General features: G+C 48.7%; 1 protein-coding gene across 1 annotated transcript in view; it reads right to left on the bottom strand.

Moving 5' to 3' along the window:
• LOC144762544 (amine sulfotransferase-like) overlaps positions 1 to 15,471 on the bottom strand; it is a 698,038-nt gene that overhangs the window by 29,863 nt on the left and 652,704 nt on the right. The window contains exon 6 of the mRNA XM_078647775.1: positions 7,583 to 7,763. Coding sequence (XP_078503901.1) covers positions 7,583 to 7,763 — 181 coding nt within the window. The remainder of the gene's footprint in view (positions 1 to 7,582; positions 7,764 to 15,471) is intronic.

Genomic DNA, 15,471 nt, shown 5'->3' with positions numbered 1-15,471 from the left:
TCTTTTTGTACACAGGGTCTGAGCTCTTGGCAAATAGAAGCAGGTCTCAAATAGGCAAGGCACAATTTGGGACCACTATTTTGGACCTATCTCTTTGTAAATTGGACTGTAGTGTCTCCCTCTATTCTCATGCAATATGTTTTCATTTGTTGTAAGTTCAGTACAGGCAATTGATTATACTTTGCTCCTGATGCTGAATAGTCCCCGGTTATTTTTTCTTTTGTCTATACTTAGGAATTTGTACAGCAAGGGTATGCTTTCAGTACAGATCCTATGCTGGACAGCGCATAATGATCTGTGCACCATGGTGCTTGGCTGTGCATGGTGAAAGGCAGTCTTTTTGTACACAGGGTCTGAGCTCCTGGCAAATAGAAGCAGGTCTCAAATAGGCAAGGCACAATTTGGGACCACTATTTTGGACCTATCTCTTTGTAAATTGGACTGTAGTGTCTCCCTCTATTCTCATGCAATATGTTTTCATTTGTTGTAAGTTCAGTACAGGCAATTGATTATACTTTGCTCCTGATGCTGAATAGTCCCCGGTAAAAATTTTAATATGCAGGTAAAATGAACAAAATTTACAGATCTTACATTATGTGAAGGTCAAAACATTTCTTGAAATATTGCATTGTCTACTTTTGCCTTGTTTTCACCTGTGAGAAACTTGTTTGAGCAGAAATGTTTTGCTGAGAGACATTTACAGCTTAAACCAGTCTCTGTTCAGTATTTTCTGAAAACCTGTTTAAATAAACAAATAATAATCTAACATGTTTAACTTATTCTGGTTCATGAAAAGCGCTCCGATTTCAAGCTATATAAAATTGCAAAAGTACATGTGAGGCATGCAAACTACATTTTGTGGCATACATGTAATTTTTCATAATTTTTGCAAAAAAGCATGAAATTCTGAATAAAATGTCCAATTTCACACAGTTTAGAAAAAATGCACTAGCTTGGAATGTACAGAAACTTGCAGAAATAGTCTAGCTTTTCTCTATCTAAGGAGTGCAAAGAATAAACATGTTTTCTCTGCTTGCTAAAAAAGCTAAAAAATAGAACAGAAGAAAGAAAAGCAATGCTCTGTTTTTGTTGCTTTAATCAGCTGCTTCAGTTATGCCTTGTGACCAGACCTGCCTTTCTCCTTGGCTGCTGGCTCTGGCAGCAAGAATTGTGAGGTCAGAACTCAGCTCTAATAACTTGTAACAGTCCAGTTCTAATGTCTTTTATTTATTACTAGCAGCCCGTCCCGACGTTGTCCGGGTATGAAGTAGAATGTGTGTAATGTGTGTATTCAGATATGGTCATTCGCGTGTTCCCCACGCTTGAGGCCCAGCTGCAGCCCTAGTTGATGTTAGCAGGCGCGTGTCCCGCCGCTTGAGGCCCAGCTGCAGCCCTGGTTCATGTTAGCAGGCGCATGTAATTAGTGTAGTGATCCGCCGCCTGAGCCCGGCTAAAGCCCTGGCTGATGTTAGCAGGCGCGTGTAATTTGGTTTAAATGTGATAGTTCAGTAACAGCGCGCATGAGAGGCTGCAGTAATTGTCCCCGCAGACACACTCAGTCGCGTGTGCCCCCGCTTGAGGGCCAGCGGCGACCGTCTCACAATTAGAATTGTGTGAGTCTTGAATGATTGTTTCCCACTGTTCTTATTTTTTTATGACCCACACCGACGCTCTTCGGCCCGAGTGCTTTTTAGAAGCACCCAGGCCAAGCCACACACTGCGTTTGGCCCTTTCAGACGCACCGAGGCCAAGGCACACACTGCATTCGGCCCTCCCAGTATGTGTGAGACAACGGGCAGTCCCCCAAGGGAGTATTGCGAATGGTTACTTACCACGCTTCGAGGTGAACGCCTTTGTGACGACCCAGCACACGGCCACAGCAGACGATCTGATTAATGTACGACCCAGATGGCATGAAGTGCGGAACGTAGCACACGCCCCCAGCATTTGTCACGCCCCCAGCGTGCCCCATGATGTGGCGCAATTGCGTAATTGGCGCTTCACATGGCATGAAGGGCGGACATACGCCCACAGCGCGGACACACGACCACAGCGTTTGTCACGGACCCAGCGTGTCACGCCCCCAGTGTGCCCCTTGATGCGGCGCAATTACGACTCACAAGGCATGAAGGGCGGAACGTACCACACGCCCCCAGCGTTTGTCACGACCCCAGCACACGCCCACAGCAGAACGCCAAACTACTTTGCTGGCATGGTTCTTTTACCTTTTAAATGTATATGGTGCCCGTCTGCATAGCCTATGTCCTTCTGCTGCAACTGCCCTTTCCATCGCTGTATTGGGTGTTGTGATTGGTGCTGTGGTTACTGAGATTACCAGCCTCAAAGGTTTGAGCTCTCTCTATAATATTAGTATGGATATATATATATATATATTGATACCCCTCGGTTCCCTTTCGCCAGAATTCGCAGCGCTCTCTCGCCGATTCATAAATCCCCGCGGCAGAACCACGCCGCATTTAAATCCACAACCAATTCCCCCAGCTGGGAGAAAAACGGGACGAACTTGCATTTGTCTTCACTTATGTGCTTTTTTATTTAATGAATGAATGAATGAATGAATGAGGTGGGTCTTATAAGGCGAAACTTAGCCCAAGGGCATCAAGGCGCCAACAATGATGAAAAGGACAAACAGACAAAACACAGAAGTCTTGCGGCACCAAATCCAGAAACTACGAATACGCCTTCAGAAAGAGCCAGGTTTTCAATTGTTAACGAAACAGCCCCGGCGAAGGTTGGGAGGCCAGTTCTGGAGGGAGGGAGTTCCAGAGCTTGGGCGTCAGAGTAGAAAACGCTCTGCCTCCCCATCTAGCTTTTACAAATCTCGGAACAAGAAAAAGATTTTTAGTGGAGGAGCGGAGCACTCTATTGGGACTATAGGGCTGAAGAAGGGAACTAATACCTTCAGAGCCAGAGCCATAGAAGGCCCCGTGGACAAGACAGAGAAGCTTAAAGGATATCCTAGCCTGGACAGGGAGCCAGTGGAGGCCTTTCCGAGCCTGTGAAATTGAGGCAAGCAGAGGGAGATTCAGAACCATCCTGGCCGCGGCATTCTGTACCATTTGAAGGCGATGGACAGAGGACTTGTTTTTACCCCCATATAACGCATTACAGTAGTCCAGTCTCGAAGAGACAAGAGCCACTGTAGCTTCCTTCCGGGCAGCTGGAGAGAGGTAGGCAGCAATCTTTCTGAGGATCCTGATGATACCACAACAGGTAGACACCGTCCTACTGACTTGAAGGTCAAAGGAGAGGGTGGAATCGATCAGGACCCCCAGATTTGTGGCCGAATGAGAGGGGACAGGACAGTCCCCAAGAGAAGCCGGCCACCAGTCACTAGACCAAATGTCCTGACCACCCCCAAAAATCAGGACCTCCGTTTTATCTCCAGTAAGTTTCAAAAAGTTCTGGATCATCCACTGGGAAACTGCCTCCATACAAGATCTAAACTTCGAGGCAGAGTCAGCCACCGACTGGGTGAGAGAGACCAGAATTTGGGTGTCGTCAGCGTATGAGAGCACCTCAAACCCAAAGGATCTCACAACCGAAGCAAGGGGGGTCACATAAATATTAAACAATAGGGGACTTAATGCTGAACCCTGTGGGACCCCACATTGCACGGGCTTAGAAGGGGACAGAAATTCGCCCAACTTGACTCTTTGTTCCCTTTGATGGAGAAAGGCAGTCAAGAGACTAAGTCCCGAGCCTCCAACCCCTATCTCCTCCAACCTGGAAATCAGGACCGAGGGGGACAGGGTGACGAAGGCCGCCGTGAGGTCGAGAAGGACTAGAAGAGTGGTATGGCCCATGTCGACCTTAGTCCGGATGTATTAATAACGACAGTAAGGGCAGATTCCGTGCTGTGAGCACTTCGAAAGCCGTGTTGCGAGATATCCAGGAGGTTGGAGTTTCCATGAAGGTGGTAAGATGGCAATTTAAATGATCCTCCAGAATCTTAGCAGGGGCCGGCAGTAAAGAAATTGCACAGACGTTTTTCAGGACCCCAGGGTCCAGAGAAGCCTTTTTCAATAGTGGTTTTACAACCTCAAATTTCCATAAGGAGGGAAAAGTTCCCTCTGCAATAGCCCGGTTCATCACCTCAAGAAGGGGGGGAACAAACACCTCCCTACATGACTTCAGTGTTTTTAAAGGACATGGGTCCAGGGGAGAGCTTTACTTGGTGTTATCCAGGAGATGGTTTATCCCAACAGAGGTGAGCGGAGGGAAGTCCAGAAGACTAGACGCCGACTTCACCACCGGAGGGACAGGCACGTAGGAGGAAGGCAGAGGGGCGCTAGCATCCAGTTCTGTATTAAGGAGTTTGAGAGATTTATAGATGTCATCGATTTTAGTATGGAAAAAAACTGAAATATTATCGCAGGGCTCCTGTGATTCAACTATAGGATCCACGGTCTTAGGGACAGAAAGGGAGTCGAGGATCTTAAAGAGATCTCTAGATGATTTTAATGATGCTGTCAGATTAGCATAATAGGCCTTTTTCTTCTCCGTAATTGCTAGCTTATATGCTTTGAGGAGCAGTTTATGTTGTGTCTTTCCAGCGGGATCAGGATGGGCATGCCATTTCCTTTCTTGTTTTCTGCAACCCTGTCTCAGTCCTCTAAGATGATCAGAGAACCTAGGCATGGAGGGACTCTTGCGGGCGCAGTAGCGCTGTTTAACAGGGGCCAGAATGTCTACAGCTCTAGAAATGGAGTTGGTCAAATCCGTAACTGCATAGTTTATGTCATTATCAGAGGAAGGTCTAAGCTCATTCATAAAAGGGGCCATAGTTGCATTGCTAATCTGCTTAAAATTTCGCCTGAGCTCCAATATCTTAGTGTCAGAAGGGGACGAGGAGGGATGAGAATTATTCAGCTCGAAGGGCACTGCCAGATGGTCTGACCAGGCCAGAGGAATCGGGATTCCTGTCTTAAGCCTGATGTCGTTTGAAAAGATGCCATCAAGCATATGGCCTGCTGAATGGGTAGACCCGCCCACCAGCTGAATCAGGCAACATGCGGCTAGTGAGTCCAACAAGGAAGTAGTATCTCTAGAACTAGCATCTTCTAAGTGAAAATTAAAATCGCCTAAAAGGGTAAAATTGAAGGAAGGAAGGGTTCAAAAAGATTCATCAGGACCTGGGTAAAGGAGGTTCTCGGACCAGGAGGCCTATAACACAGGATTCCTGAGAAAGAAACAGTGGAGGTGGAGTTTATAGAAAAATATAATGCTTCAAAAGGGTCGGAAGAGGCAGAAAGGAAAAAGGACCGGCAGGTGAAGGAGGACCTGTGGAGTATACCTAGACCACCCCCTCTACGCCTTGTTCTGTCCATTCTAGTCAAGGCATAGCCCAAGGGAATGGCAGCGACTAAGTCGGGCCTGAGGAATCTGAGGCCCAGGTCTCCTTTATAAAGACCCATGAGGGTTTCCTCTGCGAAACAAAATCATTAAATGCAATATTGTTTTTGGACAATGACCTAGCGTTAATAAGAAAGCCTACCTCTTTTACAGAGGGAGTACTCTTCGGTGATTTAGTAGCTACCCGCCACCTTTTAGGATGTTTGTTCTTAGTGTAACCCAAATTACAACTGCAACTAGAGACAAGGTGAATCTCAGCGGGAGACAGAGTGTATTAACACAGTTCGAACCGTGGTTTTAGAGAGAGTAGGGTGTTATCAGAGTAAAGAGAACTCCCTACCGGTAAGATGAAACGGGGAGTAGCCCGCCTGGCCCCTGGCATGTCCCCGGCGTGGACGGGCGCATACGGGCTTAACTTTGGCGCGACTTCGGCACGCATCCGCTGAGCGCGTCCGCTGAGCGCGGAGGAGACCATCCAACCTAAATAGAGTTTTGCCTAATTGTGGAGCCCCGCATGACCCTGTCTGACCAATTGGAGCGGGGACACCAAATGTTTGCCGTCGCGCCCTCCACACAAACGGGAACACCCGTGATGGACTGGGGCGCTAGGCTGAAGAAGCGTCAGGCAGGTAAGGCAAGTAAGAAGGCATAATAAAGAATTTTAGAGGCACAGTTAGAGTCACAAGTAGTTTAAAAAGCGGCGGATTTTAAAAGCATTGTAGTCATGCAGCAAAAACAATTTTACATAAGGATGCTTATAGCCGAGGCATCGTAATCATGCACTCGGTGCCAAAGACCAAACAGGCAAGGTGCTCGCCGTCCAACCTAAATAGGGTTGTGCCTAATTGTGGAGCCCCGCGTGACCCTCTCTGACCAATCGGAGCGGGGACACCAAATGTTTGCCGTCGCGCCCTCCACACAAACGGGAACACCCGTGATGGACCGGAGCTCTAGGCAGAAGAAGCGTCAGGCAGGTAAGGTAAGTACGAAGGCGTAATAAAGAATTTTAGAGGCACAGTTAGAGTCACAAGTAGTTTAAAAAGCGTCGGATTTTAAAAGCATTGTAGTCATGCAGCGAAAACAATTTTACATGAGGATGCTTACAGCCGAGGCATCGTAATCATGCACTCGGTGCAAAGACCAAAGGTGCTCGCCGTCCAACCTAAATAGGGTTGTGCCTAATTTAATCTTAACAGCATGGAGTTTCTAAAGCAGGCAGGCACAAATCTACGCATTTCGGGATAGCATATCCTTTGTTCACGAACAATTTGGCTCCAGGCTCTCAGTCTCAATATAGTGAGTCACATTATTACATCATTTCCTGTTTGATGTTATTTTGGCCCTCAGCCTTCTGGATGATGTAGTTTTTTGCAATTTGTTTTATACATTTTTTTATCAGTCTGCATAGCCTATGTACTTCTGCTGCAACTGCCCTTTCCAACGCTGTGTTGGGTGTTGTGATTGGTGCTGTGGTTACTGAGATTACCCGCCTCAAATGTTTGGGCTCTCTCTTTATAATATTAGTATGGATATGAATGGATGCATGGGTGACATGGTGTGTCACAAGTCCTCAAATATAAATAAATGAGAGACTGGCATTTATACATGGATTACAGAATCCCATGTATTATAAATCAGATTAAAAGGCTTTAAACTTGGGAACAAATATTGTGCTCTCCGGCTGCCCACAGGAAATATGACATACATTAACTAAAGCTACAACTACTCTTTGGTTTACACATACAGTGAAACAATGTGGAAATTGACCCTTCAAGACTATGTCCAAGACAAAAGGACAGATATGAACCCCACAGCTCAAAATCGACGACAGACACACACTTACGCCAGGGCACACAGCAAGAGAACACAAACATCTCTGGGAGACATAGGGGATGTGACTACATATCCTTGCCTTGGGATTTGGGCCAAAATGCTCACGGACTGAGAAAAAGGGGTTCGTGCCTCTAACACTAGCAAAATAATACAGACTCCTAGTAACTATCAGTGGCAAGAGGCAAAGCAATTTACAGAGATAGCACTTCACAAATAATAACTAACAAGTCCAATCTATCTTGACTGAAGTTGGTACATACGCAAATATCCCTATCAAGAATACAATGGTCCTCCAAAGATGAATTTCTAAAACAGACATTAGTATTCATATGCTACACGTGTTCTTCTATTAGCGAATTTACTGGGTTAATACCTTTGCGAAGAAATCGTCCTTGGCTGTGTAGGAAAACATCTTCTGGTAACCATTTATAGTTTGCCCCTTTATCAGCTGTCATTTTCTTGAATGTAGCACGTTCCACAACAGTATTCACAGCCTCTTCATCCAGCTGTTGCCCGAGAAAGTCACATATCTTCAGCACAGCAGTTTTAAGATCCTGAAATAGTCATAAATATATGTACACTTTGGCCTTCTTTAGGAGAAAGCACAAAAAGACCACACTTTCAATATATCAGATCAAGTGTTCTAGACAGTGTCTTAATAATTATAACAACATTATAATATAAATGACAGTTTTGACTTTTTACCCATATTGACTCAGATTTGTTAAAGCTTTGTTCTAGCATAAAACAATGCAAATTGGTGAAAGGTGTTACATGGGTATTAACCATAGTAATTTCAAGGAGACTTTTTCTCAAAGCAGAAGATTGTGTGAGTCTCTAGGGGTTAAGAGGGCAGTACTGGGGCAGATCAGAGCAAATACCCATAGATTTGGGTGCTAAGTCCAATCAAATATTATAGTTAGACTGAGTTTTGATTGAAAAACTAAGGGCCTGATTATGATGGTGGGGAGACCGCCACTGACAGACTGTTGGTGGTGGTCTCCCGCCATTGGTGACTGAATCATTGGCCGCCGCATTACGATGGTTTGCGGTGTGTTGGCGGTCATGGTCCCGATGGTTGGAAGCTTTCCGACTGCCTGGTGGACTGCCCTTCATCCCCAGAATAGCGGCGGTGCCTGTTAGGCACTGCCATGGGGATTACAATATCCCTTTCCGCCGGTCGATCTGCGGCAGTCGTCCTGCTGTGAAATGGATGACGGAAATGGATGTGGGGGCCCGCTACGGGCCCCCCCTTACGCCATGTGGCTGGTACATGGGCCCTGGGGGGCAGCTATGGTACACCCCAACGTATCACTGTACCATGTGGCAGGCACCGCCACATGGTGCCTGCCACACAGTGCAGGGATAAGTAAACATCCTATTTTTTGTATTGCAGCAGGGGCTGCTGACCGCATCCCCTCTGCAATATAAAATATAGGGAATGTGACCGCCGCAGTGGCGGTCGCATTCTAATTCAGAGTGTGGGTGGGCCACCTCATGGACGGCCGGTCCCCAGTCCTAGACGATGGCGGACAGACATTGTAATGAGGCCCTAACTCCTCCTTGAACCAGGTGTTAACTAGGTGAAACGTGTTTATTTCTCAAAACAACACAAACACTGTGGGTGTGCGGCACCACCCACATCCACTGCAGGAGACCCTTCTGAATTTGTCAAGGCATAGTATATTGCACCCGAAGAACTCAAAGCAAATAATAGACAGAGCATACTCACCTCTACACCATTGTATTACACTGTGGATGTGATTTAGTAAACTTCTGCACTGTCTTTGCCTTGTAAAAGTGATGCAAACCAGAACAAAATGTTTTAGTTATTATTTACTTTCCAGCGCAAAACTTGATATGTGTGGGAATTTAACTAAAAGTAACACAAAGCATCGGAAAATGCTGCTTTGCATTACCTAGCGTCAAGGGGCATCACATGGGCATTCCCAAGCACCCACCAACACTTTTTAATGCAGAACCCTTTCTACCAAAATGTGGGACGGGGCATATGTATAAGGGAATGTCAGAGCGCGGAGCTGCACCAAATTTTGTAGTGCCGTGCTCTGCAATTTCCAAAACGTATTTACCAAAATACGGCGTACCTATGTGCTTTCCCTAGTGCTGGCCCTAAAATTGGCTGCCTAGCCCCAATGCAGGCACACTTTCACCATAGTGCAAGGGTGCCTGTGTTGCAGGGAATGATTGCTGATGTGCATGAAGGTGTCCCTTCCTGTACATAAACAATACATATTGGTGATTTGTCACTTCTCTGTGTGCGGCAGAAGGCAGCACATATAGAAGTAGCGAATTGTCATTATTTATTGATTGTTTATGTGAAAGAAAGGACACCTTCCTGCACATAAACAATCATTCATTTTGTTTTGCTATTTCTATGTCTGCTGCGAATGCCGCACACATAGAAAAAGCTGAAACAAGGCAAAATGAAGGTATTTCTCCTTGTTTAACCATTCTAATGCCTGCTTTTGAATGGTATTAGTTTTTGGTGCTGCCTCAGATTTACAGATCCTTGTAAATCTTGGGCAGCATCAAAAAGCAATGGGAGTTGTGGTGGAACCTCGACGGCAACACCCATTGCACACCCCTTTAACCGCTTCGCTGCGGGGGTAATTCCCCCACGGTGCGGGGGGTGGGTCCGCGGCACCGCTGTGCTTGTGACAAGCCCAGCTCGTCATGACTCACAGTGGAGCTGTGCTCATGACGAGCTGGGCTCGTCACAACCCCGCCCACTGAATAATTCCCCCGCACAGGCGTGGAATTAACCGCTCGTGGGCAGGCCGCAGCCGTTATGACAAGCTCAGCTCGTCATGAGCACAGCTCCACTGTGACTCATGACAAGCTGAGCTCGTCATGAGCACGGAAGGAGTTAACACAGGTACCTGCATGAAAGGGAATCATATTTACAAAGAGGCGTTAAGCCATCTTATAAGCATGGAGCAGGGCATTGCGCCATAGGGACCTCGTTAGAAGTGACAATCCTGTGGTGCAATGCCCTTGTAAATATGCCCCAGAGTTTTGTGTATAATAATAGCTCATTTTGAAACGTTAAATAGAGAAATACTGTAATTTATCCTTTCCCTTACGACTTTGCATGTGTGTTGCATTGTACAGCACACATTCAAAGTGGGAAAAGTTGTAAATGTTGTCTAAGCATAGTATTAAGTACTGGAAGAAAAACTATAAATGACCCATCCTTGAACAGGGAAACAAGAAAAGGAACTTAAAACTCTGCTCATGGAATATTAATGGCCTCGGGACTAAAACTAACGACCCCTCACTACTGTCATACTTCCAAAAGTTTGACCTAGTCCTCCTACAGGAAACCTGGCTGGAGGAACCCCTGCACCTCCAAGGCTACAAGACCTACCATCTCCCTGCAGTCCGACAATCAAACTACGGGCACCGCAAAGGTGGATTAACGCCTCGATCGAAGCCATAACTGCAGGAAAAGAACGCATGAGTAAAAATACAACATCTCTTGAAATATTGGCAATACAATTTGAAATGCAATTTGAAATGCAGGGTCAAAGCAACCTACATCAGATTACCCTGGCTAACATCTATATTCACCCTCAGAGCAAGACGATCGGTGCAAAGCAGCTGATACTCAAACTTACGCAGCTAATAACGGAGGATGAAGGCCCGAACTACATTATAACAGGTGATTTTAACATGTTCCTAGCTGAGGGAACAGACGACCGCAACCCAGAGGACGATAAACATCGAGCATGGGGGATCATTTCCCAGGACAACTACAAGTGGGGCAAGCCAACCAAAACCTCAAAGGATTTGCACAGAAACTGGAAAGCCTATCGATGGTAGCACTAAATGGTCGCATGCAAGGGGATAGACCCCAAGCCCCAACTTTTCATAGGAACTCAGTTAACTCTGCAATCGACTACACCTTCCTCGCCCTCCCACTACTTGGCCTAGTAAAAGATTTCAGGATCGGGGTGTCCGACCACAGCGACCACCAACCTCAAGAGCTCACTCTTGGTATTCAGGGAACTGCCTTAACATACGCAAACCCACTCCCCCATCAAAGGACGACATACGAACACAAGAGAATTCGATGCAAAAATACGCGACCGAGAAAAGTTATCAGTCGCTGCAAAAACACTGTGGGACGAAATTACATTCATCGAAGGAAGCACGGTCCGCGCCTGGGATAGTTTCTCCAAAGCTCTGGGCCAAACAGCCCCGCCGGCCGTTACTCAACCAGCACAACAAGAACCTCAGCTAAAACAAAACATCCGGGCGGGAACAAGCCAGTGCCCTCATCTGTCTTCAAGCCAGCATGCCGAATTAGGACAACTAAGGGGCGATATAAACAGAGCAATCCGCTCCCTGCACCAAAACAGCGCAACTGCCTGCACCGTACATGTACTAAGAAAACTTCGAGCAAGGAAAAAGAAAATTATTTGGCGTGCAAAAAAGGACCACATGTAATCACTTTGCTTCAAATTACTGCACGACGCCAAAACGAACAACAGTGCAAGATTCTGACATACGGTCAAGAGCATAGAGAATCCATTGGGTGCCAGGATCAACTCACATATAACGGAGGATGTTTGGACAAACCATCTGCAAACTTACTTCTGTAGTAGGGGATCTCTGTGTATAGTCATAATCTAGTGAATAGTCCCGCCCATGTGCGTGGACCCCGGAGCAATCAAAAATAATCTCTTACAGTGTCGAAAAATGCAGAACTGCACAGACACTTAAGAGAGAATTTAAAGACAGATAATGCAGCCTAAAAGGCTACACTGTCCAGTACTTCAACTAGAAATTCCACCACAAAAATCCACAAAACAGCAAAGCCTGTACAGATTTCCCTTGCTTTAACAGCAAAATCCCTCAGGAATGATAGAGGGAAGAACCTGGACAGACAAGCCCCATAGGCTGCCATTATGTGGCTCAGAACAGGATACTGTGCCTTTAAGAGAACTTTCCAGAACTTCACAGTATCCCAGAATGCCCTGCAGGTCCCAGTTACTTTCAGTTCTTTTTTCCGGCTCCTGCAAGCAGGACCCTGGAGTATTGAGCTCTCCCTTTTCAAGGGTTTATTGGGTTTTTTCACTGAAAAATCGATTTGAGTACTTTCTAAGTACCTTTAGGCTTTTCTTCTTGGTTGTTTGCACTCTTTTGATGTCAAATATGCCTGCATTATTTGAAAAATGCCCGGAGTGCTCCAGGAAGAAGGCAAAGTCAGACCCTCATGGGGTGTGTATCCTCTGCCTGCCCTCTCCCCATATTCCAGAGGAGTGTGAGATCTGTCAAGGCTTCTCTGGCAGGACCCTGAAGGACAGAATGAAGATCAGACTTCAGGGCCTCGAGGAAAGGAGGCTGAAGGCGCAAGGTGGGTCTGGAGGGGCTTCGTCTGCCCATGCTGAGGCCTCTGGGGGGCTCCCCAGGGGCAGGAAGTCCAGCAAACGTCCACATTCTCCATCTGGGTCAGTTGCGCTCACCACGGCGTCGAGAGGGAGGTCCACGGCCAGCTCCCAGCCTCCCCAGGGCTCGGGGTCGAGAAAACGTCGCCCGTCGACGTCGAGGGACTTACACAGGCCGCCGTCGAACCCAGTGACGATTTCATCGTCGTCGTCTTCGGCCTCGACGCCGATCACTCGACGTCGACGGGCCCGGCGTCGGCGCTCGCCTTCGAGGCGACACCGTGGATCGCCATCGACGGACAGGACATCGTCGTCGTCGAGGGGATCCTCGTCGTCGAGGCCGCCGTCGAAACGGAAGAGGTCGCCGTCGAGGCAGAAGAGATCTCCGGCGAGGAAGAAGTCGCCGTCGAGGCGGACAAGGTCGCCGTCGAGGCGTTCGAAGAGGTCGCCGTCGAGGCGGTCGAGGTCGCCTTCGAGGCACAAGAGATCGCCTTCGAGACATAAAGGATCGTCGTCGAGATGGTCGGGCTCGACGTCGAGGCATGGAGGCCGTACGACGCCGAAGCATAGAAGACGGTCAACGCCGAAGGGGCGCTCGACGTCGAGGGACCTACGTTCGACGCCTGGTCACCGTTCTTCAGCGTCGAGGGTCGTGCTGACAGGCCTAGAACCGTGGGGGGCTCCCCTCAGTCCGGACAGGATGGCGGGTCACCGGGATCGGTGTACTCGGCGGTGTATACCCCGAAGAAGGCACCTACCCCTCCTCCGTTGCCTCCTCTGCCTCCACTTCCAACAGGACCCAGGACCCCTGTGCCAGACAAGCCGCCACCGGTTCCACCGCGGTCGGTCTCGTTGCCCAGGCTTCCGAACCCTCCCAAGAAGACTCCTAAGTCTAAGTAACCGCCCAAACCCAAGACGTCCGCCCCGGGGAAACCGGCGGAATGTCCCAGACCTAGGCGGTCCAGGTCGCGCTCCAGACGGAGAGACAGATCAAGGAGCAGACACAGGTCCTCCACCAGATCTAGACATCGCCACAGGAGGCATAGGTCCAGGTCCCGTACAACATCATCTAGGACCCGTTCCTATTCGCCTACTCTATCGGATTCTCCGGAGACTAGGGTGTCCCCCGGTCGACGACATTGGCACGTTCCAGGAGGTGCTCCTGAGGGGGGCTGCGAAGTTGGGTATCACGGTGACGGCTCCTACACCTACGACGTCCGTGATATTTGAGACGCTTCACAAGAAGCACCTGTCTCGCCCTCTTCTGCCGTTGGTCCCAGGACTGGTCGAACCGGCGGAAGGCTGCTCCCTCAAGACTCCTGAAAAAGTACTGAGCTCCTGACTCGGACCTGGCCTTCCTACGTGTGGACCCGGTGCCCGACTCGGTGATAGTGACGGCGGCCAGGAAGTTGCATTCTACCTCCCCGTCCTCCACAGTGCCACCGGATAAAGAGAGCCGCTGGATTGATTTGGCTGGTAGGAAAGCCTGTGGGACTTCTTCCACCACTATGAAAGCCTCCAGCGATTCGGCTTTGCTGGGGCGGTACAACCGTACGCTATGGGACTCCGTGGAACAGTTTGCGGACCTTTTACCACGCGACAGGAAGGAGAATTTCCTGGAAATTGTCTCGGATGGGATGCTGGTTTCCAACCAGGCCATCAGTGCCCCTGCGGACATAGCGCTGTTGGCCGCGCATGGCTACTGTCACGGGGTCAACCAGCGCCGCCATGCTTGGCTCAGGCTTACGTCACTCAAGCCTGAGGCGCAACAGCGGGTGGCCAATCTGCTGTTTTCCGGTGAAACACTCTTCGGGAAACATGCCGACGATGAAATGGCCCGGATGAAGGCCGAGGCTGAAACCCTGGCGGCTGTGGGTCTGGAGAAACCCAAGGACAAGAAGCCTTACCGCCAGTTCCAACGGCGGTTCGGCTCGCAGGGGAAAGGAAGAGGACAGTCTTCTGGACAACAGCAGCAGCAACAACAGCAGCAGTTCCGAAGACCCTTCCAAAAACGTCAGAGGGGTAGAGGTGGACAGCAGTCCTCTACCGCATCCAAAGGCCCAGCCGGGTCTCGCCCCTGAGCGGTTACTTCCCCTTCGTCCGTTACCCGCTCCGGTGGGGGGAAGCGTTCAATTTTTTCTGGCAGAGTGGAGAAAAATTACTCAGGACAAGTGGGTGCTGAATATTTTTTGCAATGGATACAGTCTTCGGTTCATCGGCCCTCCTCCATCGATTCCTCCGGTCAGCTCGCAGTTCCAGCTGCGCGAGCTCCATGCGGAGGCTGACATCCTGTTAAGGAAAAGGGTGATAGAGGACGTACCTCTGTCTCAAAGAGGAAGAGGTCTGTACTCCCGGTTCTTTCTGGTTCGCAAGAAGGACAAGAACGAGTTCAGGCCCATTCTGGACTTGCGACAGGCAAACAAGTGGATTCGCAGAGAAAGGTTTCGCATGCTGTCGTTGCAGCAGATTTATCCTCAGCTGCAACAGGGGGACTGGCTTTGCGCCATAGACCTACAGGATGCATATTTCCATGTGCCCATTGCACACAAACACAGGAAGTTCCTGCGATTTCAAGTCGGCGCCAATCACTATCAGTACACGGTACTTCCGTTCGGGCTGAAGTCTGCACCCAGGACGTTCTCAAAGTGCATGGCAGTGGTAGCGGCACACCTGAGGAAGAACAAGGTGTTTGTCTACCCGTACCTGGACGATTGGTTGATCAAGGCCTCCTCCTTCTCGGAAGCTCAAGCACACTTCCAGAAGACGTGCGTTCTGTTGAACAAGCTGGGGTTGTACATCAACATGTCCAAGTCTGTCCCGACTCCGGTCCAGTGCATCCAGTACTTGGGAG

This window comes from Lissotriton helveticus, chromosome 6, assembly GCF_964261635.1.
Source record: "Lissotriton helveticus chromosome 6, aLisHel1.1, whole genome shotgun sequence".
In the NCBI taxonomy this organism is placed as follows: Eukaryota; Metazoa; Chordata; class Amphibia; order Caudata; family Salamandridae; genus Lissotriton; species Lissotriton helveticus.
This window is presented reverse-complemented; position numbering and strand designations above follow the sequence as displayed.